Source organism: Cryptotermes secundus, unplaced genomic scaffold (genome assembly GCF_002891405.2).
Source record: "Cryptotermes secundus unplaced genomic scaffold, Csec_1.0 scaffold259, whole genome shotgun sequence".
Taxonomy (NCBI): Eukaryota; Metazoa; Arthropoda; class Insecta; order Blattodea; family Kalotermitidae; genus Cryptotermes; species Cryptotermes secundus.
The window spans coordinates 477,576-504,063 of NW_019742445.1; the positions used below are offsets into that span (position 1 = coordinate 477,576).

Consider the following 26,488-nt stretch of genomic DNA (forward strand, 5'->3'; position numbering starts at 1 on the left):
ACAAAACTTCTCAAAGACACACAGATAAAAGTAGCATTCCACACATGAAACACAATAGAAAATATACTCAAACGAAAACCACAATTAGATAAATATAATAAAAGTGGCATATACCAAATGAAATGTGTAGATTGCCCTTTGAAATACATTGGGCAAACGGGCAGAACATTCAACACTAGATATAAAGAACATATACATGATATCAAGAATAATGATAGCAATTCCGGGTACTCAAATCACATACTAAATACAGGGCATGCACACGGAACAATAACAGAGGTAATGGAAGTTGTAACAACGGGAAAGAAGGGCAGACATTTGAATACATTAGAGAAATACCATATATATAAAATAAGTAAGAAAGGCCTACAAATGAATGATACACACATAGAAACACACAATCCCATATTTCAAACGATACACGAAATCTATACAGACTAACGGTACCTTCCTCTCCCCACTACCCATTCCCCCCNGCGAGTAACCCTAACAATTTTAAATTTGGAATTTGGAGAAAAGAATTTTAAAGGATTTTAAAATTAGAACTAAAGATTTTATAGTGCTACTACAGGCACGTCAGGATTAACGTGTGTAAAGTGATCTACATCCAGACAGATATCAACGAAGTAGATGTTGATAATAATAAGGAAAGTGTTTTAAATGTTAAATTTTGGGCTGAGTGCAGTGTGACAGCGACGTGAGTGTTATACACCTGATGATGGCCGTCTGAGGCCGAAACATGTAGTGTGGGTGAACAAGATCAAGGACACATAATATATTGTTTGCTCTTGGGACGGAATTTGTAATATAATATAATTTATCGTATAGAGTGCAGCAGGATGCTTAAATATAATATTGCAATAGACAAGGTGTCGCAGAAACCGATGTTGCTATAACCAGATTTTACTGTATATGTACTCTAAGCCTATAGTTTCAATTTTTTAGGAATTATCAGAATACAACTATGTTTATTCTGTCTGAGGCTCTGTACATATAAGTAGTAGTTCTGTACTTTTATTAATAAATTAATTTTGGTTAAGTGACCAAATTAACAAAAAACTGTTTCTCTTAGACATATTAATTTGCTTACAGAATTGTATAGTTTTGTTAATACATGCATTCAAATTAATGAAGGTGGTTAAGAGCAAAACAATTTTGAGACATATCCATTCAGTTAACAAATCAGAAGCTCTCTGTGAATGAAACACTGGCACTATCCTTTCTTGATATATAAGCAAGTCCTCACTTTTGACTGCTAGTACTTTGTGACTTCTAGAATCTTATTTTCCTTAATAATTTTGTGAATATTAGGAGTAATTGACTCATGATAGCATGTTTGGTTGAGGCACTATACTACAAGCTAGAAGGTCGTGGGTTTGATTCCTGATGTCATTGGATTTTTCAGTTGGCCTAATCCTTCCAGCCACAGTATGAGCCTGGGGTTTACTCAGCCTCTAACAGAAATTAGCACAAAGATTCTTCCTGGTGGTAAAGGGCAGCTAACACATAAGGTTGATAACCTCACAGCCATCTGTGAACTGTTTGTCTAGAAAATGTGGCAGTCTCAGTGTCTTACAACCCTGTGGGCCCCCATGGCCTGTTAACAGGGACAACTTTACCTTTTAGGAGTGATTGACTTAGGTGTACATATTCAGAAAATACATTTCACTTTATAGTCTGGTAGATATCCTCACTACTCCCAGCATGCTTCCAACTGTGGCTAGCACACCACAGTTCCCCCACCTTTACAAGTGTATCCCATGACAGGATAACATTTTTCACTCCCTAAATAGGTATAAGAATTATAGATAATATTTGTGAATGAATATCAATGAATACATAAACTAACAAGGTATTAAAACCTTTTACATGTTCAGCCATCAACGCAACAAACGTTTTTATTGATTAAAAATTAACACTTCATGTTTCAACCCTTAAAGGTGAATTAAACATTAACTTGTAATGCATGGACTTACATCAGCATCTACTGACATTGCATTTGTGTGGTATTAAACATATTCCTGGTTTACATATGTAACAGATACCAAATGATGTACATTTATATCCTATGTGTACTTATTATTTAATTGCATTGATATTAAAATACAAGTTTCCATTAAAAATTAACTTAAAATAATTTTGTCGTTGCAAGAAGTAGACAGCTTCATGTCTCATGCTGTAATAGACTGGGCTCAAAAATGTGGTCTTCTTATTAGTTTCTGTCTAATTTCTTCTATTATTTGCAGAAATGATTCGTTCTCTGGTGTTACTATTGTGGCATATAAACCCTGCTAAGCAGTGACTCTGTAAACATCGGCCATTTGCTAGGTAACGTCCACGACATTCACACATGCAAGAATAGAAGAACGGCATTTTCTCTGTGGTCCGTGCCACAACTGTTCCTATGCAACGATGAGGTAAATATGCCTCTACAACAGTAGAGGCTGTCTTTTTTGCGGGGCCTGTGCCGAGGAGTTATCTTGAAGACAATTGATTCTACAGGAGTCAGTGGAGGGTTCGTCTGTGAAGTGTTAAGCCACGGGCAGTGGAAGTGGAATAATCTCCATTGCTAAGAGTCGTTACTAGGAGATGTGTAGTGAAGACACGGCAGAGGAATAGCCATTGTGGAGAGCTGTTACTAAGTAAAGACTAGTGATAACAAACCGTGAAGGCTTAGTGTCGAGTGATTTGTAGTGTGTAAATCAGCGATAATGTTATAATTATTTGTAATTACAACCTGTAAGTATTCAATAAATCCAATTACGAATCCAAACCCATGTCTTAGTCACTCTGTCACGTGACAACTGGTGTCAGAAGTGGTACAAATGGGATTAAATCGATCAGATTATTGGATTTACAGCTGCATCGGGTACTTATATCACGCTTTATGGAAATGGAACGCCTACTGGCAAGAATGGACACCAATATTGAAGCAATGAAAGAAGTAATGAACACAATGAAAGGCGAAAGAAAGGAGTACATGAACACCATTACAAAGCTGACTGAGAAGATGTAAAGGAAATGATGGAAGGAATGATGAACGGCAACTGAGCCATGATGAAAACTAATCAAGAAAAGACGGAAGACATGAAGTCTGAAGTGGAACATCGGGAGGTCCCAAAGGAAGATGTCATAGGGAAACTGGTCGAAGGACAAGACGTGGCATAGGGGCTAGAAACTAGCTGCAGGACAGTGTGGAGAGCCAAAAGAACTGACCCAAGGAGATTGTGGATCCTGGAGGAAGTTGGCTGCCACCTGCAGGAGGGTCCCACCATGCAAGAGTGGCATGGCGCAAGAGGAATGTCATCAGGAAAATTGTGGATCCCAGAGTAAATATGCTGTTGCCTTAGTTAGGATGACAGTCAGTGCAAAAGTGGAACAGCACAGGGGACATGATCGCAAGAGATGTGATCAGGACATTGTGGCAGAAGAAACCCAGAAAGGACGTACGGAGGAGAATAGACATTAGAAGAGCCTACAATGCAAAATGGCAAAGGACCAAGGTCTAAAACAGCAGCCATGAGGCAGCAAGCAAATAAAGGACCTATGTGACAGACGACTGCTATGTCTGGGGAAGGAGAGGGCAAACACAAACGGCATAGGAGGGTGGAGCTCACAATAGCAGTCACATCTGGGAAGTTGAAGAACGCCCAACAAGACCCTATATGAGATTTTCAGAGGGAATGTCGCGAAACAAATAGTCGGAACTTCCAGTGGGTTATGAAAAATCAAGAACTGGAAATTGTGGAGGGGTTGGTCCCCTCTGAAACATAAAACGAGCCGGATGATAGTGCTATACCTGGATCTGCTAGGAACTTAGCAGCCTTAAGGAGGGAGCAGTGGTAGCAATTGGAGAGTGATCACCATAGAGGAACCAAGCCACAGGAAAGTGACATCATGAGCAAAATTTCAGAAGGAAGAAGCAGTGATGTGCCGATAGGCTATTTGGGATGAACAACCTTAAGGAGGGGGGAGGAATGTGTCATATAGACCTGTTGCTAAGCACTGACTCTGTAAACATTGGCCATTGCTGTGTAACTTCCACAACATTCATTCATGCAACAATGGAAGAATGGCATTTTCTATGTGGTGCTCGCTGCGACTGTTGCTATGCAACAACAAGGTAAAACACCTCTACAACAATAGAGTCTGTGTTTCCTGTTGGGGCCATGCCAAGGACTTGTCTTGAAGACAGTTGATGCTACAGGAGTCCATGGAGGGTTCACATGTGGGGTGTTAACCAGCAGGCAGTGGAAATGGGATAATCTCCAGTGCTAAGATTCGTCACCAGAAGACGTGTAGTGAAGACTTGGCAGAGGAATAACCATTGTGGGGAGCTGTTACTAAGTAAAGACTAGTGGAAATAAACTGATATGACTTAGTGTCGAGTGATTTATAGTGTGGAAATCGGCAGCAGTATAGTAATTATTTGTAGTTACAGCCTGTAAGTATCCAGTAAATCCTATTGCCAATCCAAATTTGTGTCTTGGTCACTGTATCACGTGACACTATGTTCTGCGTTTATATTCAATTAATATTATGTTCCTAATATTCAATCCTTTTTTTATGTTGCGTTTAACTGCGAAGTCAATACATTTGCTGAGTTGACAGCTGACATGTAAAAGGTTTTAATATCTTGTTTGTTGTAATACACACAACAGGATGCAAACAATAAAAATAATAGAACCATAAATATTATCTGTAGTGGTTTACACAAGAGAATGGAAATATAAGAATATGAGTATTCAGGCCTGTAGCATTGTCTCTTATTGGGACAAGATCTAGTCAGGAGTACTGAGAGTTCTTGTTCTGTTAATGTCCATTGGAAAGAGCTAACGTAAATCCATGGACAACCATCGTCAATATGTATATGTGCATTCTTTCAATCAGGGTTTGTCAATGGGAGATAACTGGAAAATTCTGAATAAAAATTGTGGAAGTGTATATGAAGATCTAAAAGTAAGTCAGAAATGGAAGTGGAAAATAAATTCATCAAAGCAAACCAACAAATTCTGAAATACCAGTACAGAAGAAACTAAAAGTTTGCATGCTGTACAATATCTTCCTACCATCAGTGCCATCAATGGAACAAAAACTGAATCCTGAATTGAAAATCATGTAGTTACCCATGTATAGTCTTGTCAGATCCTACTAACCTTTCCTGTAAGTTGCCAGTATCTTCCTGACAAGGAAGATCCACATGGAAGAAATTTCCAAATTGTGTAGGCTAATTAGATTTGTTAAATGCAGTATAGGCTAATTCCCTGTACATTTGTCTCAATTTGCAAAGGTAATTCATTCCATGAAAACTATTCATAAGGTGAATATTCATAAAACAAAAATGAAATTCCCATGTACTTTACCAAACTTACAAATACACTCAACTCTCGATTATCCGGGATAACGGTGGGGATGGAAATCACGATTAATCGAAAACCTGGTTAAGACAAATTTTATTAAAAGTAGTACTGTAATACTGTACCTTCATAATACTATAGGCCTACCTGTATTTAAATTTATTGAACCTCATTTTTATGTCATCTCATGGCCTATTTAATACTTTTTTTATATTACACTGAAGTATGAATTAGTTATTTCAATCACACTGTTCAACAACATCCAACACTTTTTACGAATATTCACACTTAACACTTAAAGAAATTTAATATTGTCGTTTTCTTTTTTGCAGCATTTTCCTTTTTACCGATATTTGTATGAAGCCTACATAATATTAGCTTGTCACTTAATAAACTGTTCTCTTCACTCTCAAGATAGTCTAGTAAGGATTCCAAATGATTAAGAGCAGCACCATGTGATATTTTCTTGCTAGCAGCACTGTACACCTCTTCCTAATTCTCACTTTCTTCCCGCTCTTCTGGCTGCACCCCCACTGAACTTACGATTTCGTCACTGCTTAACATTTCAAAGCCCAGCTCACACAAGTCACAGTCAAACCACTCTTATATTTTCCCCATTGACTTCTTCACTGCCATGAACTGGGTTAGCCAATTTTGTCAATTCTATGGCTATCTCATTTTCACTGAATCCAGTGAATCCATGTATTTCATCATCTTCATTAGTGATGAAAGGCATCAGTTTCTTCCATGAATTTTTCAATACAGATGGTTTTACTGTATCCCACGCTGTTGAAATCTCGTATATGGCATCTAACATTGAAAAAGACTTCCTGAAACATGTCAGATCATTGTAAGATTAGAGGCTTTCACGGCGGTGACTATGAAGAAAGCAGTCTTCTGGGATTTGGCACCGTGTATATGTGGTGTTAACCGACGTTTCGGAGGAACGTATCGCCTCCATCTTCAGGGTAGAAGAAAAAATAAGAAATCTGCAAGCGAAGAGACCGTGAGAACCGGTAAAAGGAGACTGCTATGCAGTCGATATGGAGGCGATACGTTCCTCCGAAACGTCGGTTAACACCACATATACATGGTGCCAAATCCCAGAAGACTGCTTTCTTCATGTCAGATCATTGCCTTCATCGATGTAGTTTTGTAGCAAATTTGATCTGTAGATTCTCTTCATACTTAGGATAACTCTTGATCCATTGGTTGGATAAGTGCAGTAACATTAGGAGGAAAATATTTCCATCATCTGACCTCAGGAGACTTTCGTTAGGATGTGAGGGCACATTGTCTATGAGGAGCAGAGCTTTCTCAGGTAGGCTTTGGGATTTTAGATGGTCACGAACTTGAGGCACGAATTTAAAATCAAACCATTCTTTAAATATCGCTCTATTCATCCAAGCTACTTTCTGGTTAAAATAATGGATAGGCAGACTTGAAGCTACTGTTCCTTTAAAAGAGCGTGGTCTTTTCGCTTTACCGATAACTACTGGTGTTAGTTTGTGTGTTCCTGATTCATTAGAACAGCACAAGACTGTCAATCTCTCCCTACTGGATTTGTGACCTGGAGCCTGTCTTTCAGTTTGAAATGCCAAAGTTCTAGTTGGCAAGCATTTCCAATAAAGACCTGTTTCATTGGCATTATAGATTTGTTCTGGTAGCAGATTTTCATTTTTCACGAAATATCAAAATTGGTGCAAAATTGAACTGATGATGACAAGTCCCCTGACAATTTCTCACCTTGATTACTAATTTCTCGTGTTCCATGACGCTGCTTGAAACGTGTTAGCCAACCGGAAGAAGTGTCAGAACTTCCTTGTAGTTCAATTGCTTTGGAAAAAAAAATAACTTGTTTAGCACAAACTGCTCCTGTTATTGTTGTTTCCTGTGCCCTTAGTTGGTTAAGCCAGATCAGCATTGCTTTGTCGAGATCATCATATGTTGATTTTTTCATGGTTTTTCTCTTCTTCGTTCTGCCTGAATTAGATGATGAAGCAAAGGAAATTAATTAATTATTTTGTTTTTTTCAAATCACGAACAGTTTGTTCTCCAATACCGTATTGCATTGCTAATTGTTTAACTATACCTCTTTTTCCCAACTAATTGATAATTTCAAGTTTCTGTTGAATACTTAACACAACACGCTTCCTTTTACATCCTGACATTTTGCTAACGCACTTGAAGATCGATACAAAGAGACTAACTGGGACGGTGTATCTGTCCTTGAAACTTTCCACAAATCCTTGCATTCTTTCACCCCTACCCTAGAACATTGTGTTAGCATAACGGGACCAAGAAATGCAGAGCTCAGTGCACACAAGTGCGAAAATAGTGTTAAAACTCACCATGTGAAACAAAAGTGAATGAATATTAAACAACATATAAGCCTGAAAAAAGCCCCGGTTAAGCCACAAACCGGTTTATCCACCCCCGGATAATCGAGTGTTGAGTGTACAAGTTTTTTGTTATAGTGAAAATGAAGTTAATTAAGTGAAAAATAGGTACGAATTAGAATGCTTCACTCCAGCAAAAATTTGCAAAAAAGGGATAACTGTATTTCCCATGTCTGTTGTTACTTTCAATTTCCAAAGTCCTCAGTGCTAGCCTAGTGTATGACCTTATGCATACTCAGACAACTTTGATTTTTCTCCTTTGTTTTTTGTCTGCACCCAAACAACCTGCCCACAGGCATCAGTGGATACCCTTGCACATATTTTGTGAGTTGAGGAAGCCTTTATTACAGTAATGCACCAGAAGATCTTTTTTCTTTGTCTGTTATTAACTGTAAATTCTTTACACTCAATACAAATATAAACACATAATGTGAAGGTCATGCCTCCCTGTCTGCATGTTTCACCACATATATCACTGAATATCAATAATATTTACTATAGGAGAGGTGAACACTAAAATTTCTGCCTGAATTTTGTTCTTGTACATTTTAGTTCACTACAACCTCAACTTTATGCTAATTTTAAAATAATTTTTATAGCATCTGACTGTAGAAGTTGTGTAATAGACCTATATGTGTGAAATCACCTAGTCATAATGTTTCCTTGGAACATAATCCTGTATGGTGTGTCTTGACAGAATATGAGAAAAGATCTGTTTTATGTTTTGATGTATTGCTGTAAATTACTATCCAGATTAATTGCAAAGAACATATTTAAAGATAGTACTTCAAATTGAAATACATCTTTCTGGCTGTATCTCATTTCATATGAAATATGTAAAGTATATAGAAGCAGTAACTGAATGAGTTCCAGACATCACCTTGTTATTTGTGTTGCAAGGTTTGGACATGTGTTTATGGCAGAGACTGGCACTTCTGTAGGTGAAATATCAGGACAGTCAAAATCAATCAACTCTTGTGATTTTCGCCCAGCAAGACCATTCCGAATTGTGACAGGTTGTGAAGACAATACAATTGGTGTGTTTGAAGGTCCACCATTCAAATTCAAGATGACAAAGCAGGTATTTTTCTTTTTGCTCCTGTTATTCTGAAAATTATATCTGTGCGTATATGTGTCAGGCTGTTCATTATCCTTTAAGAGTCTAGCGGCACCGTATGGACACCTTTAAAATGTAGCCGAGTGGCCGTGCGACACCGTATGGGTATGCGCAGTCCACGCGTGCGTACAGTGTTTTAAAATCTAATTTTAAGATAGAAATCTTGTTCTACTTACATTATTTTTGGGCACCCGCTTTATAAGTTGACAGTCTTCCCTCCTGTGTCATCTAACTGAATGCAGAGTCCGACGTCGCAATTCATGCACTTTGTCCGGATGTAACTCTGTTTCCCACGCGAAGAGCACACACAACACCTCAGTCTCATATTAGAGGAAGTCGGCCAGTGATGTTGAGTGGCCTCCTCTAATCGTAACGCTTATAAAATACTGCAATTTCAACTATCCACCATGGCCCCATTTCGCATGGAAGAAGCCGAAATTGAGAGGCCGCTGATAAATGACACCGATTCAGAATGCTGTGCTGATGACTCTGAAAGTGGCGAGGAAGCAAGGGGGCAATATGGGGCTATTCCGAGAACAGTATCTCTGTGTGGCTAGTGCGAGATATACACAGAATTTCTGAAGGACAAAGTACGATAAGACTTCGCCCACACTCGTGCATACAGAAAGGTTCCAACGTGACTGGAGAATGTGCAATACAAACATAAACTTCCACCCCTTTTGTCAGATAGGACATAGTAAGACAGGATATCAGCAGCATGCATTTATACTGCAGAAACGTTTTGTGCAGGAACTGTATGCATATTTGTGGACAGACGCTTGAAATTGGGGGAAAAATTTTTTGGAATCAGTGTAACAATTTTTACAGATTTTAAAATCTGTAAATTACAATATCTGATTCCACATTCTTTCTAGATAAAAGCAGTGTTTATTTCGTTTGTTTATTGTAGAAATTGTAGAAATCACAGCATTTTCAGTAACATGCTTACAATTTTTAATACTCTACAATGGCGGACATTTAAATTAACTCTGGCCTGCTGCCATTATGGGAATTTAAATGGCCCCTCTCTTGAAGGTTGTATCAGTTCAGGAAACTATTTTGATATAGCATTTAAGGTACAGTAATTGGTAGACATCATTTCTCTAAGCATTTGTTCTTTATAAGACGTTGTTCATTGGTTGAATCTATTTTGTGGTATTCTTGGATAGTAAAATTTGATGTTTTTTCATAATTTCTTTTTATGAATGTATTTTAAAATTCTTCAGAACATAAGTAAATATGTATCTCTTGACGATATCAAACACATGATTTGGAACAAGTGGTGACAGTCCTCTTTCTGAAGCTGAACTAAGTACAGAAATCTGAATGTTTGATACACTTAATATCACAGCCTGCAGGTTGATGTAAAAATCTACAAATCAAGCCTTCACATATTGCAGTGGATAAAGTTAATATTAAGATGAAATGTTCTGGATTAATAAGAACAAAATCTGCCATTGTTTTAAGGAGAGAAGATATACATATTGAAGCTCCATGATTATTCCTGATCAGGGCTTTTTTTTCCAGTAGTATGCCATGGTGCATTGTTCTAGCACTCCCCTCTCACGAAACAAAAAAAATAAAGCCTGTTATAAAAAATGAAAATTCGGGGAAAAATAAGGATAAACATTGTATTTTAACTTGAGTTCCAATTTTTTGCTTATTTATTTTTTTAAAGACTTTAAAAAAATGAGTAATCATATCTGTCCATGACTGAGTAGTGATACCTTTCTTTCCAGAAAAGAGCATTGCTGTTGTTATTGTTGTCTAGCTGTAAGTAAACAACATGCAAATAACAGTGAATGCATATATGGTATTGACAGCAGAAGTGTGAGAAATAGAATACAGGCAGTAGTGTTCTAATGCATAGTTATGTCTGTTACATCTGGATTCCTCATTCTTCATTGTGCTATATGTAAACAGATCATGTGGTAACATATGCCACAACAGTTTCTGAATGTATAAGCAAAGATGTTGGAGGAGGTAAAGGTAAAGGTAAAATTTTCCCTGTGCTTAACTAATTAAGCATACGCACTACGCCATGAAGGCATGTGGGGTAGTGGATGTATAGATACACAATTTCTTGACCTCAGCACTACTTTCAGGTGAGTGTTGGAGGAGGAGTTGCTTTATTTTTCTATGAATACATTTTTGCAGTTCTTCTTATTGAAAGAAAAATGCTCACATTGAAGTATGTCAGAGTGAAGGAGGGTGATACTTTATAGGTTTTCAGTCAATAATGTGTTAGGAATTAACCAAATTCATGATGTTACAATAAACGGTTTATCCTTATGGTATTCAACATTACTTCCTCATTTTTCTTACATATTTTATAACTTTCATAGGATCATACAAGATTTGTGCAAGCTGTGAGATATTCACCGAGTGGGTGTCATTTTGCTTCAGCTGGATTTGATGGAAAAGTATTTATTTATGATGGTTCATCAGCTGACCTGATTGGAGAAATAGGATCACCTGCCCATAAAGGTGGTGTATATGCTGTAAGTATAAAACAGAAAATGCCAATTTATTTTACTATTTATTTATGGCTCATTTAACAGCAGTGTTAGTAGCTTAGACCAGGGGTTCTTAACCTTGGTCAGATCGCGGGCAGGTAGATTCTTTTTTCTACAAGACAAGGGCTTGGTATAATTGACACCAGGGCTCAGTACTGGGCCATGGCCCAGCGGTTGAGAATCATTGGCTTAGACTGTGTAGCATCAACTGATAGGATGATTAGTGAATAATGAATTGGAAAAATGAGGATGGAAGCAATTGTAGCTTAATTTGAGTTCCTGTTCCAACATCTGAATAAAGGGTATGAGGAAAATACCTCAGGATTTTCAAGTGTAATGGCCAAAATTCAAACTAGGTACCTCCCGAACACAAGTCAGAAGCATTACCAATTGAGCCAATTTGCTTGATTGCTATGTCATGATGTGTACGATTTGCACTGCATCATTTACTGAGACTCTTTATCTTTGTTCGTTTTCAGTATTTGTTGTCATTCCTACAGATGACTGCTAGTTCATAGCCCTCTTTTTTTCTTTGCCTTAGAATTTATAATTATGTTCTTGGAGTCAGAATCTGCAGGACAGATGTATGGCACAGAAGCATGAAATTAATTGAACTCCTTCTTTTACTTTCTTTTGCTTCACATTTCCTCTGACAAAGTCTGATCAACAGTTTATGAATAGAACAGATTGTTTCAGTGATAATATGCCTGATTTTTAATTTTAAAGTAATTAGTTTTCATCTTGTCTTGGGTATCTTGAGGTAGGCCACAACTATTTCTTTTCCCCATTCCTTCCCAATTCATTGTCCAGATCTTAATCATGTCTCAGTTCTTTCTGACTAAAGTTTCCACTTAATTTATCATTATGAACCCTTCTGACTGCCAATCCCTACCACAGGAACTACCTACTAGAAACACCAATGTTGCTTGGAGGTAATTGTCATTGCACACAAAATCCTCAAATCCTTCCAGATTGTCTTCATACACCCACAGGCATATATAATGTGAAAACCTATTCCTTCCTCCAATCATCATGTGGGGTCTTTCTGAAAAGACACTTCAGTTTAAATTTCACACTGGTGGCAGTGTCATGAAGCAACAGTGATCAAGATGGCATACTCACTGGAACAGCATACGGTTTTCATGAAATATTTTATGTGATTACTAATCTTATTATGATTCAGCATAAAATCTATCAAATTTGAGTGCAGGAAAACACCAAACGGCAGTTGACATTTATTAAGACAGTAAAGAAAACTCTCCACTATGAAACTTTGGAGTTCAGCATCATCTAGTTCATTTCTTGACAACCTGTTTGTCTAAGATCCATTTTTTGCCTGCTTTTAGAATTATGCTCTCATCCATACCTAGGTCTCTGAAGTCTTTCCATGTAATACTTTGACCAAAATGTTGTATGCTTTTCATGTTTCCTCCATGATTTGCCTAGTTCTTCCTCAGGTGAATATAAGAATTTTCTCATGCATTACAGGTTGCCTGGAAACCAGATGGCACTCAAGTCCTCACTGCATCAGGTGATAAGACTTGCAAGTTGTGGGATGTAGAAACAAGATCTGTGATAACAGAGTTTGTGATGGGTAGTCAGGTGGAAGACCAGCAGGTAAACTGATGTCAGAATTGATGAATGCTAGAAATACAAGTCTTTTGGAAGTAACATAAAAGGCTTAAGTTAACTGAGAAAAGGAATCATTCCTCCCCAGAGCAATAGCCAAGATGATAAAAGTTTTGAATTTAATACTGGTATATGAGAAAATCTTACGACAGTCTTCAAAGACTTTTCCTGTGCACTTATATTTTTCACCGCTTTACAATGTTGTAGTTGTTTTTTTGCCCATGGTTGTTTGCTATGTGTTCATGCTTTTCTTGAACCAACCAACTCTGATACAAAATATGGTGTAGTGGCAGCACATCTCTAAAGTGTGAGAGCTGTTTGGTTCAAATTTCAATCTGGTGACTGGCATCCTGACTGAGAATTTTTGTGGTTTGCTGCAGGTCCTGTAGGATTCTGTCTCCATCTTCAGGTGAAACCTACTTAGAGACATGGATTAGCTCCATCGATTTGGCCCTAATCTCCAGAGGAAGGGACTAGCTCTATCGATTGGTCCCACCTGAGTAGGTTTTACATGAAGACAGAGACAGAATCCAGGCTCTGGAAAGTTGTATTTTGAAATATAAAAAGGATGGTGTTTTAGATAAAAACAGGATGATGGATGTCTAGAAACATAATATTTGTACTAGTGTACCATTGTCACAAACTTTTAGATCTTACTTAATTATGTGTTCTTTTATTGCAGGTTTCGTGCTTATGGCAGGGCCAGTATCTGCTGTCAGTGTCACTTAGTGGCTTCATCAATTATCTTGATGTCAGCAATCCTAATAAGCATATACGAATACTAAAGGTAATTCAAATGTTAAATTTTCCTGTTAGTGCTATGCATTTAATGGCACTTTAGGTAATGAAGCCCACATTTCAGCCCTGACCCATTAGAAATAAAGTCTGATTCTTTCACAGAAAAACTTTATCTGTATTTTTGTATTTTGTAGGGACTGAATTTTCTCTACTAAATGCAAGTAAAATCCTAAATCAAGAAACACTAAAATGGAGTAATTTATGTTTGTGTATCTGGGACTTTTGCAGGGACCCAAAAAATGAACAGTAAATGGGGGAAAATCTTAAATTGGGGTTCCACTATGTATGCTTTCAGTTTTTGTCAAGATGTGAAAGCATTTTGAATTTTGTCATATAGCACACTCTGATACTATAACCACTGGATTAAAAATAGTACATTTCCAATCTCCCCTTCCTCCAATTTCCATTTTGTCTTTTTTAAAGATCCTAAGTCTAGAAATGTTTTATGTGTGTATATATATATCTTATTTTGTAGGATCATAATGAAGTTGTATGCTTTAATTATTTGGCTTACAAGATTTAATTAATTTGTTTGTGACCAGTTTTTAATTGATTCACTTAAAAGACTTACCTGAGGCTACAGCTTGAGTTTCTTCATGTTCATTTGTGCTTTTTTCCTGCCAACAAATTGAAACTGTGCAAACTGTCACTATTTCTGTGTACTAGAATGAAAGCCTGCATTCTGACATATACAGCGGCAGTTTTGTCTATACTTTTGCATGGTTCAGAACCTGTGTGTAGGAGTGTTAAAACTGAGCTAGAGAATGAGCACAAGTAGCTGTATAACCATAGCTGTTTTATATGGATGGAGCTTCACTTCATCTCTTGGAGGCCTACGTACGAGTATAATGTTGAATGCTTGCCTAATGTGAAGTCCACCAGATTAAAGAAGGTTTGCAGGTAACATATGCAGATCTCAGTGAAATAAGCATGTTGTATTATGTACATTTTCTAGTGTGATGAATTATTTTTGAGAAATAGCCACCAGAGCCAAGAATCATACTGTCCAGTTCTCTTTTAGATTGTGAAAGCAATAAGAGATTATCCTGATTTGTATTGCATGGTAAGACTGGCCTTTTTTAAGTTTTAAAATAAAAATTGTTCAAACTTACTTATAATGAGAATATTGGATTTTATGAAAGCAATAAGAGATTATCCTGATTTATGTTGCATGATAAGACTGGCCTTTTTTAAGTTTTAAAATAAAAATTGTTCAAACTTACATATAATGAGAATATTGGATTTTAAAATTTATATATTTGTATATCCTGAAAATTTTAGCCTTTGCTGCTGATAGGATGATTTATAAGCTGTCACTTTAAAAGACTAAGACTCAGATATTGATTAAAGCACAAAAGATATGCAGTTGCTACAACTAACAGATGGTTACAGGACAGTTGGGAATTGCTAGATTTGTGTGCACATGATTGTTTGACACAACATTGGTGCATGTTGCCAGGGTCACAACAAGCCAATCACTGTTCTCTGTCTGAGTCCAGATCGGAAAAAAATCTACACAGGCTCACATGATGGCTTCATCTCCCACTGGGATTCTGAAACAGGTGAATAAGAAAAATCAGTTGCAATATGCATACATACTTGCAAATTCCCATGTGACACCACTAACTTTTTGTCCATCCTTGCGGTTTCCTAATTTATATTGTTTTCCTTCCAGTTTTTTCATGTTGGAAACCTGTTAATTGCAGTTAAAGGCAGTGTTACTTTGTGTATTTCATTGTCATTCATCCACTGAAATGTCTATGTTAGTTTTATTAACAAGCATGTCCTGCTAACTGGTGAAATACAAAAACTTAATACAGAATTAAGGTAATAAAGCAGTTGAAAACTTCAGCATTTGAATTCTTGAAAGAAAATTGTGGAAACTTGCTGTGTGAACTGTAGCAGGAAACCTTTAGTATCTAACTATCCTTTTGGTTTTCATCCTCCTGAGGCAGCGATTATGTTGAATGTGCAAATACTTTATGAAATTCTATAGATTCCATATATAGGATTTCATACGGCATTTGCAGACACTCTCCAGGAACTGTTGGTTCAGAATGTAACACATAACATAGCTACTTAAGGTGAGTCAAACAGCCTCACTTTAGCATTACCACCACTGCCTGTCAGTGCTATTAAATTCTTCAGAATTATTCCACTTTAAATTTCACACAACTCCATCTGCACTATATTAAGCTTAATATTAAAAACATTTCCCTGTCATAATGAATGGAAACCATATTTCTCCACTTTGTACTGTGGTGAACCTTGGCTACCTTAACACTTTTCGGACTGTGCACCCTTTAAAAGGTTTTTCGCTTTTAAACGTGGCGGACCGTTTGCGTGTTAACAGGCTTTTAGAACACGATAAGTTGCAACACACTATACATCTCTCTGGCGCCACCTACATTGCACGCAACTGCCTGCAGATGCATGATAAGACTCTGGAATGTTCAGTTATCAGTCAGTAACTTGACATCGCTGTTTACTTAACCGACTATAAAGGAAAATGCTTTGCCTTCTTCAAGCTGTGTGTATCAGCCAGTAGCTAGTGGGGAGAATGGATCAAGGACAAATTCTCCTCCAATGACCTAGCTGACCTGCCTTGTGAGATGCGTAGTAATGGATTAATTGTCATTCAGACAGCGACAGTGATGGGGGATAACAAAGAATTGTGGCCACAGACAGTAAAAGTGACAGTAGCTCCGACGATAATGCGGGTAATAACATTGCGTGTAGTAACATTGCGGGGACAGCAAAAAATCTAAAAAAAATCTAAACCCTGATTCAAAATTGAAATACAAAGCATTTCTGATGAATGTGGCAAAGGCCTCGGCTACAGTCCAGATGGTGGCGGCAGAACCAGGATCACACAAAGACTTAGTACAACCGGGCCCATCAACTCCGACCCCACGAAGGCCTCATGTGGACCCCCCAGGGCGAAACTTGAGTGATATGCGGAAAAATACCCTCGTGAAAATTGTGAAAAGTGAACATTCCAAGGGGAAGAATACTTCTAGGCAGTGCCGTGTTTGCGCAGTTCACAAAAAAAGGAGTATGTCTACATTTGCAAGTTCTGTGTAATGCCACTTCACAAAGAGGAATGTTTCCAGAAATATCACCCTCAAGCACTTCTAGGAGCATTGGTAAGTGTTCTCCAAAAATTTTAGCTCAAAAAATTAATTAGGAGATTTTATATTAATTTTTAAAGTGAACAGTGCACAAGTTAGGGTAGTATGTTTAAAAATGCCAGTCCCCAGGGTGATTCATATATTTAAATCACCGGTCCATGAAGTGTTAACATAAGAGACTTGTGTATATTTGTGGGCGGGTTTCCATAGAAACAAACTTTTGGCCTTAACACATAACAGGCAGTTCTGTCACATTCTGATCATTGTATAAACTACTCCCACAATGAGTGAAGCCTCTTCTCTTCAATGCATTATTGCTATTATGCAAGTGCTGGTAACATTTGAGAATGGGAGGTGTAGTTCTCATTTTTTATTGAATGGGTTAGTTTATAAATATTTGGGAGGTTTTCTTCAAATCAAGTGCCTTAAATGTGTCCACATAGGCCAGTTCAGTAGTATCATATATAAGTGCTGTAATCTGAAATGAAGTAGATTTCTGTTGGTATCTGTTCCCAAAACCAACAGATCACTATCTCAGGGTTAAAACATATACAGATTTGTACAGTGTAGGAAGCCAAGTTGGTTACTCTATTTGTAATGATTATGACAGCAATGCCGCCAATGTATACAGCTGTTGGAATTGACATCTCCGTGAAGCTCAGTTATATTTGAGCAAATTCTTATCCACCTGTATCTCCTGTTAATCTGAAATATGTTTAACAAAAAAATTACAAGTGCAGAGGTCGTATATTTACAGTGGTGTTTGTCGTCTTGAGAGTGCTAGATAATAAACTGAATACAGAGTATCGGATATGATATAAAGCTTCACTGAGAAATGTTTCTTCATTTTTGCGGTCTATAGAATCCATATTTAAATATTTTTTCACAGTGAAGAATTAAACATTCATTCATCAGTAATCTGTCAGACGACAGTTCCACAGTCTCTTCCAAAACAGTTCCTCCACTTAATGCAATCACAAACTTTCTCCATCAAATAAATACAGTAGAACTTGGTTATAACGTCATCAAAGGGACCTAAAAATAGTGTCGTTATAAATGAATGTTGTTGTAACCGAAATGGGCACTTCCACAGTAGCCTTATGTTAGTCATGTAAAAATCTACCAAAAACCGAGTTAAAATGTTGCATTTTTTAGTGAAATACGTAGTTAAGTACAGACTAACGTAACATTAACGTGGAATTGCCCAAATGTGTAATATCAAAGACATATTACAGCGCTTTTCACTGACAATACACACAATATTTCACGAATCACTTTAACTTTCTCTTCAATGCTTAAAACTTTCCTTTTCATTGCCATGTTTTCGCTACTGCACTTCTCTGGGTTTAGGCAGGAACACTATAGGGTAAGTAGACAATGTGAGGTCCTGTTAGACGAGATTCTAGGAAAGGAATGCAGTTAACAACCTGCCGCGTCCTCTTGCACTATTCACGCAGTCCCACCCCACACCCTTGTTTTCGCATAAAACCCACGCTCCTCTTGCAGCCCGCGGTCGTATTCTTCCAGGACAGTCACGTCAGCAAGTAGAGAAAGTGAGGGTGGGCAGACACTTCGAACTTTCCCACGATATCAGAGAAATTCAGGAATGAAAATGACGTTACATACGAGGTTGATGCATTTGTGCATGTCGTACTAAGCAAGGTATAAAAACAGTTGCTTTATGAGGAATTAGTTCGTACCATTGAATATTTGACGCAATAGACAAGGTGTCGCAGAAACCGATGTTGCTATAACCGAGTTTTACTGTATATCCTCTTCTGTCCCCAAGGTCATCTAGCATCTTCTTACGTCTTCTGGTCACTTCTATCCTCCCCTCCTCTTTTTTTTTGTCTCCAGATGAAACATCTCGCATACATGGTATCTCTGTTTTTGGAAAGAGACTATCCAGGAAAAGTGATAATGTGGTAGTTTTTCCATTTGCTTTCCACATTGCAGTACAACAGCCATTCAAACCACTCTGGTCACGCCTGTTGCTATACGAACTTGAACCATCTTGGGCATCATTTGCTCTGTGCTTCAAGATGCTGCTTCCGGCATCAGTTTTTGGTTTTTGGTGTCTCTTTTCATCTGATGCCTACCCTTTGACCTGTACAGCAAGGGATTGGTCCCAGTTCTGAATGGGCACATAACCATAAGCACAGAACCTTCTTGTTGTAATGACGTACCTTCACCATATGGTTGCATTTCACCAGTCGTGGCATGAACTTGGCCACTCTGCTTACCACATGCACCAAAGAAGCAGTGGTGTGCTGTGCATGGAAGCAAGGTAAGCATTGCTTCCACAGTTGAAAAAAACAAAAAGAAAAGAAGTCATATGTAAATAATTCAATTTGAAAAATAAGGATGTGAATATTGTCATGTTCTGTTCTGAACATTTTAGTGGGTGGTGATGCTCAAGGCCACATGCCTCCCCCCACCTCCTCCCTTCCCCTGTTTGGGGGGAGGGACCAGTTTCCCTTCATTAATCTTCGTATGACTTTGTCTCACCTGAAGTTGTCAGGGAAGCAAATTTCAGATTGCTGGCTAGGCCTGTGATATAGAAGCGAAGGAATGTGTTCTTTCAATGGTTATGTGAAAATTAACTGTTTATGTGTGATTTCAGTCTTGTTGGGTGTTATAGGTAACATTAAGTTTTATTAAAATATTGTAAGTGCATATTCAGATGCCGTATGATTGTATTTGTGATCGTATTTTGACACATCAGAAAGAAGCTGGCCACGTTTAAGGGAAGCAAGTGTGATATTGTGGTACAAGTGGCAGGGGAGTGATTAGACTACACACACAGGGCACAGCTAAAATGAATGCTGGCAGACAATTTGACTGTGACTGTGCATTTGAAAGCCTTTTAAAACGGGGCTTTAAGAGCAGGGACTTTTTTGAAAAGAAAATAATTATAGAAAGGGGACAACTGACATGCAAGTTGCAGAAACTTAAAGCACAAACCAAATTATGTGTGAGGAAATTTAATTTGGAGCAGTACTCTAAAACAGAGTGGCTATCCAGTTGCCATAATATAGGAAAATTATTTTGTTGGCCATGCCTATTGTTTCTCAATGAAAAAATGCATGGAACAAGACTGGGTTTGGTGATATCAACAAACTTCATAAAGCATTGAAATGACATGAGAACTCTCAGACTCATATTATTTCAACAGTGCAACTTGATATGTTCGGAAATCTCGAATTGACTGTCTACTTGACGGTCAAAAGTGTCTGACGATACTACAGCATAATGAAAATGTGAAAGAAAATAGAGAAATAATGAAACGCTTGATTGATATCATCTGCCATTTAGGATAGTGGCAACTTGCCCTCCATGGTCATGACGAAAGCATGGATTCTATCAACCGAGGTAATTATGTGGAATTAGTCCACTTGTTGAGGAAATATGATCATAAACTCAATGTTCACCTTGAGAACAGGTTTATCGAACAGAATACAAAATGATCTTATTGACTCAATAAGTGACGTAATTCTAACAGAAATAAAAAGGGAAGCAAGCTCGGCCCCTTTTGTTGCTGTAATGGTTGATGAGATGACTGACATTTGAAGCCAATCTCAGCTCTCAGTTGTATTAAGATATGCAACTAGTGATGGTGAAATACAAGAACGGTTTTTAGGATTTTTGGATGTGAGTGCTGATTGAACTGCATCAGCGTTAGCAGAATGCGTTATAGACTGTGTATGGTTTTGGCAGCAAAATAGTGGCACGAACGTATAATGAGGCAGCAGTCATGTCAGGTGAACTTAATGGGCTACAAACAAAAGTGAGAGACGTTTCCAAATGCCATGTTCATACAGTGTGTGGCACATAAGCTTAATCTTGTACTTTCACAGTCTTGTCTCCAGTATTAAAAGAGTGCAATGTGTTTTTCAAAACACTGAACAGCTTTTCTTCCTTTTTCTCTGCATCTTCTGAAAGGACGTATTATTTGGATCAAGAAGTGAAAAAGAGGGTTCCGAAAGTCACACCAACCAGGTGGGACTATAACAGTCGTCTAGTGGAGACAGTAAACAAGTACAAATTTGAATTGAACACCATGTTCCAAAATATAATTGAAAATCCAGATAACTGGGATAATGAAACATACTTTGCCACTCCAGGATTTCTTTCTGTGCTGCAAGATTTCAACTTTAATTTTCTACTTGCTGTTTTGAAAGATTTATTTTAAGTAACCACCGTTCTTTTCGATATACTACAAACAAAAATGACATATCTTTTTGTATCTGTAAACTGACCAAAGGAAAAGAAGATATAGCCAAGAAAAGAGAAATCTTCGAGAATGTAGTCTCCGAAACGTCCTCGAATGAAGAAATTGATGAACCACAGAGCAAACGATTGCATCTTGACAATGTAGGAGACATAAAAAAATGATTCAGAAAACTTTATTATGAGATTTTTGATAATGTTGTGAATCAAATTGAATTAAGGTTTCAGAACTTAGAAAAACTAGTACATGGTGCAATCCAAAAGTTCCCCATATATATTAATAAAAACTATTACATCTTACCTAGATCTTATTCTGCACAATCACCTTCAAAGTAGTCCCCTTGGGAGTGCATACACTGATCCCAGCGTTTCTGCCACTTTTCAAATGCATCCTGGAAGTCTTTCTTTGTTAGGGTGTTTAGTACCATCTGTGTTTCCGCTTGAATTTCCTCAACTGTATCAAATCTTCGCCCCTTCAACTTGATTTTCATCTTGGGGAAGAGAAAGAAGTCGCATGGAGCTAAGTCTGGCGAGTACGGTGGGTGGGGAACAACTGCCATCTTGTTTTTAGCCAAAAATTCCTGCACAATGTAAGCTGTATGCGGTCGTGTGTTGTCATGGTGGAGTACCCAGTCGTTCGTGTGCCACTTCTCTGGACGTTTTCTCCTCACGTTCTCCCTCAAACGCCTTAGAACATGGTCAGTCTACAATCTTGCAGAATCAGATCCCTAACTTTCTCGACATTTTCTGGTGTTTTGCCCGTTGACGGCCGTCCTGAATGATCGTCATCATCAGTCAATGTTCGGCCATTTTTAAAACGCTTATACCAGTTGTAAGTTTGTGTCTGGCCTAAACTGTTTTCACCAAGAGCTTGCTTCAACATTTGGTGCGTTTCTGCCGCGGTTTTCCCAAGTTTGAAACAAAACTTTATACAGACACGCTGCTCTCTCAGATCAGCCACCGCAAAACTGCATACTCACGGAAACACAACAATGGAAATACGTTCACCAACAATAAACCCAACCACTCAACTTGATGCCGCTTGCCACACTGATTCAAGAAAGATGTGTGAGGAGACACCTAGCGGTATTTCGATGTACTCATAACCATTCACGCGCAAAATTCAAATTTCGGAAACTTTTGGATTGCCCAATGTAAATCCTAGTTGCAGTAAGGAGTATGAAAAGACATTTCCTGAAATTCTTTTTTTGTCACTGAAAATGGCATATGGTGAGCACTTCAATTTTCCTCGTTTAAGAAGTGAACTGAGTGTATTTTATTCTAATGAAGATTTAAACATCCAGAATGCAAGTCAGCTTTTGCTGCATCAACAGTGCAGTACACCAGCAGACAAAGTTATGTGAACTGATCATGACAATTCCTGCAAGTAGTGCTTCAGTTGAATGTTCGTTTTCTGCACTGAAGAGAATTAAAACTTACATGAGGAACTCTCAAGGGGAAGGTAGAATGTCCAGGTTGTCTCTGTTGTCCATTGAGAAGAAATCATTGGAAAACAGTCACAACAGTGAAGGCTTCTACGACCATGTCATCGATAATTTTGCTGCTAAGGACCGGAGAATAGATTTGGTCTTCAAATAAATTTTGGTGAGTTGATTGTTATCAGTTCATTTATTAGATACCACTGCTTCCCTTACAAAAAATAGTACCGCACGCCACTGCAAAGAAGAGCAGTGTGCAGTGATTTGATTTTTATGGGCTGAAGATGTATAAGATGCAGAAATTTATTGAGGACTATCAGCACAGTACAGCAACAGTATTTGCCACAGTGAAGGAGGTATGAATGGATTGCAATGTTCATAAGCCAGTCATGTGTCACTGATGATGAACAGTCAGGGCATTCATCCACACTGATGGGAAAATAACAGTCAGTGTAGTGTGCTGATAGTCTTCAGTGAATTTCTGCACCTGCCAAAACCTCAGCCCATAAAAATTAGATCACTCCACATTGCTCTTACTTGGTACCTGGGGTAACTGAGGTGGCCATGTTGATAGCACTAGTGATGAAAGACTACTGAATGGTGAAGGTCAAATAAATTACTGCAAAAATAGGGATGTTTTATTACAGTTGCATGCAGATTCTGTAGTGGGACCAGCTGCAAAAAAGTAAAAGTGAATGTTTTGCAGATACTTCCTGACTTACCCTTGTAGACTACAGTATTTTCTTAATGTGGGCCACAGTAGACTATCTGCATTAAAGTCAGTCATGTCTGACTTTGGGCTAGTTTCTGTTTTCCTAGATTTTAAATATATTTTGCAAAGTACAGCTGTGAATCTACATGTTCATAATAATTCTGAAAGAACTCTGGAAGTAGGATAGATCATATTGTGAAAGCAGTGATATGTTTTATATTATGGTATGTGTTACAGGCTTCTAAATTCACAGTGATTTATTTACCAAATAGTTCTTTTATTGAAATGATGGGGCTCATATCTTTATATGACTTTTGATGTTTAGTAAGTTTCCAGGCTTCTGTAGTTGCATAACGATCCATTTACTTAAGTCTTATTTAATCTTATTATGTGTGGCCAGCAGACAGAGAAGCTAAAGAGTAATATTTCTGAGAGAACATGAATAGCAGACAGGCATTGACTTCTATTTCATAACTTCTAGTATGATTTCTTCCACTTTCAATTGACTTCAAACTCAACAGCATTTAAATTACTGGGTGAACGGCTTCCTGAATGTCAGTTACATGGCTGCAGAAGCCTGAAACTCAACTTGGTAGCATAATCAGCAGTAGAGATACAGCCCCCTTGGTTTTGCCTCCAGAACTGTTTGGTGGTTGGATTCCTGTATGTAATTAATATTCACATGTTAACAGTTAATAATTGCAACATCAGTGCTTTTAATACACATGGAAACTTGAATTTGCAACTCCATGAAGATCATGACATGTTTAACAAAATATAAGTGTATTCCATAATGTAGTGCAAATAGTTTCCAGTGGTATTCTTTGCAGTTTATTAAGCCCACTTGCAGTCAGTCTGTAAAGAGAATTTCAGCAACACTGTAATGTGAATTATATATGGTGGACAGAGTGATGCTGGAGCAGGTTTTCTCTGAGTACTTCAGTTTACCCTGCCAAACTTCATTCCACCAAATTCTCCATCATCATAATCACCCGGGGCAGGCTACAGTAGGCCAATCAGTAGCCGCCGTGCCGAGTGGACCCAGTTGGACTCCACCCCCCACTAAGCCGAATTTGGGGGGGGGAACCCGTGCATTATATATGGTATTAAGATACAAACAATGTGGCCTAAAAAGGGCTACACAAAAGTTACTGTTTTAATTGAGATATTGTTTTATTAGATGCAAATATCATGCAAGAAATAAGAATAGGCACATCTTGATGCTGTAGTCAGAGTTCACATAAGGGTGTTCCTTTTTTACCTAAAAAATCTTGTTAATGAGATGTAAGAAGTTTATATTTGTCAGTCTAAATTGATAAGCTTCACTGCATATATTTTTATATTAGTATTTTTAGAATAAACTGCATTTCTAAGCATTTTATGGACCTTCTGATGCAGGAGAGAATGATAGGATCCAAGGAGTTGGTCATGGGAACCAGATCAATGGGATGAAGATAATAGGCAACTCTCTGTATACATGTGGCATTGATGACAGTGTGAAACAAGTGGATATCAGCTCTAATAACTATACAAGTGCTGACATCAAGCTGGATTCACAGCCTCGTGGCATGGATGTCAAAGATGATACCATAATCACCGCTTCTGTCAAAGAGGTAAGTAATACAACTAAAATTGTTGCTGAGATCATGAACTGAAGTTTTTACCAGGAAGGATCATGCTGTAACAAAGTGTTTTCCATTCTTCTGTGTTCTCCCATCACTTTGTCCACCTAGTGCATGGTCTTTCCAGTATTCATTTATTGAACATCATCATTTATGTAAGATTTGAGGTTTTCACTGTGGTGACTATGAAGAAAGCAGTCTTCTGGGATGTGGCACCATGTAGATGTGGTGTTAACCGACGTTTTGGAGGAACGTATCGCCTCCATCTTCAGCGTAGAAGGAAAAATAAGAAAATCCGCAAGCGAAGAGACAGTGAGAACAAGTGCAAGCAGACTTCTACCCTGAAGATGGAGGCGATATGTTCCTCCGAAATGTCGGTTAACACCACATCTACATGGTGGCACATCCCAGAAGACTGCTTTATTCATCATTTTTTATGCTCTTAAAGAATGCTTTTATCATTAATGCATAAAACACATCCATACTATAGTACTTTCAATTTCACCAACTTGTTTTTATTTTATTTTTAAAATGTTCTGTTATTATCGTTTAATACTCAGTGGAATTGACAGCTCCACTGCTTGTGCTTTGCTTACATTTCTCTTAGTCCATATCAAAGTATCTGCCCCGTGTGTTAATAGGCAAGTAGTAGATTTTACAGAACTCACTTTTTCAGAAATTTTCTTTTCCTTCTGAGATCAAACATTGTATTTATAGGCATAAAAACTGATCTCATATGAAACATATTTCTTGCTGCAGAAACAGATTTTATATCACATTTCATCATCAGAAAACATATTGGTTAGTTCCATGGCTGTCAGTGCCTGCCTGCCCATTCCATCTTTCATTTTCAGACACTAATTGATCTGAAGAAAGCAGTCTTCCGGGATTTGGCACCGTGTATATGTGGTGTTAACAGACGTTTCGGAGGAACGTATCGCCTCCATCTTCAGGGTAGAACGAAAAATATAAGAAATTCGCAAGCGAAGAGACCGTCTGCTTTTACCAGTTCTCACAGTCTCTTTGCTTGCGGATTTCTTATATTTTTCCTTCTACCCTGAAGATGGAGGCGATACGTTCCTCCGAAACGTCGGTTAACACCACATATACATGGTGCCAAATCCCAGAAGACTGCTTTCTTCATAGTCACTGCCGTGAAAGCCTCAAATCTTACACTAACTGATCTGTTTTCATGAACATCTGTATGAGCAGCATGTCATTGTAATTTTTTTCCCCCTGTTGTCTATATGATTATGGTGGCTGTGGGAATAATAGTAGTACCCCTCTGTGTATAGTGTTGAAGTTAGGACTTCAAAAAAGACATCTCTTATTAAATGTGGAATTTATGAAAATATGAGATGATATTTTTTCATGGTTTTTGTCACATCCTCTGAATAAATGTCAGGATATTACCTTAAAATAGGTTAGAACAGCTTTTGTATCCCCCCAATTCATAATTCAATATAAAACTACCACACAAACATAACTGATAAATCATTTAATTTGGCTGACATCTTAAATTTCTCTGATGATCCATA

At 37.8% G+C, this 26,488-nt stretch overlaps 1 protein-coding gene across 3 annotated transcripts in view; it reads left to right on the forward strand.

Moving 5' to 3' along the window:
- Positions 1 to 26,488, forward strand: part of LOC111873152 (actin-interacting protein 1) — a 53,083-nt gene that overhangs the window by 10,234 nt on the left and 16,361 nt on the right. For all 3 annotated transcript variants that reach the window (XM_023867616.2, XM_023867618.2, XM_023867617.2), the window contains exons 5-10: positions 8,657 to 8,837; positions 11,219 to 11,374; positions 12,878 to 13,006; positions 13,701 to 13,805; positions 15,276 to 15,378; positions 24,727 to 24,941. In XM_023867616.2, the coding sequence (XP_023723384.1) occupies positions 8,657 to 8,837; positions 11,219 to 11,374; positions 12,878 to 13,006; positions 13,701 to 13,805; positions 15,276 to 15,378; positions 24,727 to 24,941 (889 nt within the window). The remainder of the gene's footprint in view (positions 1 to 8,656; positions 8,838 to 11,218; positions 11,375 to 12,877; positions 13,007 to 13,700; positions 13,806 to 15,275; positions 15,379 to 24,726; positions 24,942 to 26,488) is intronic.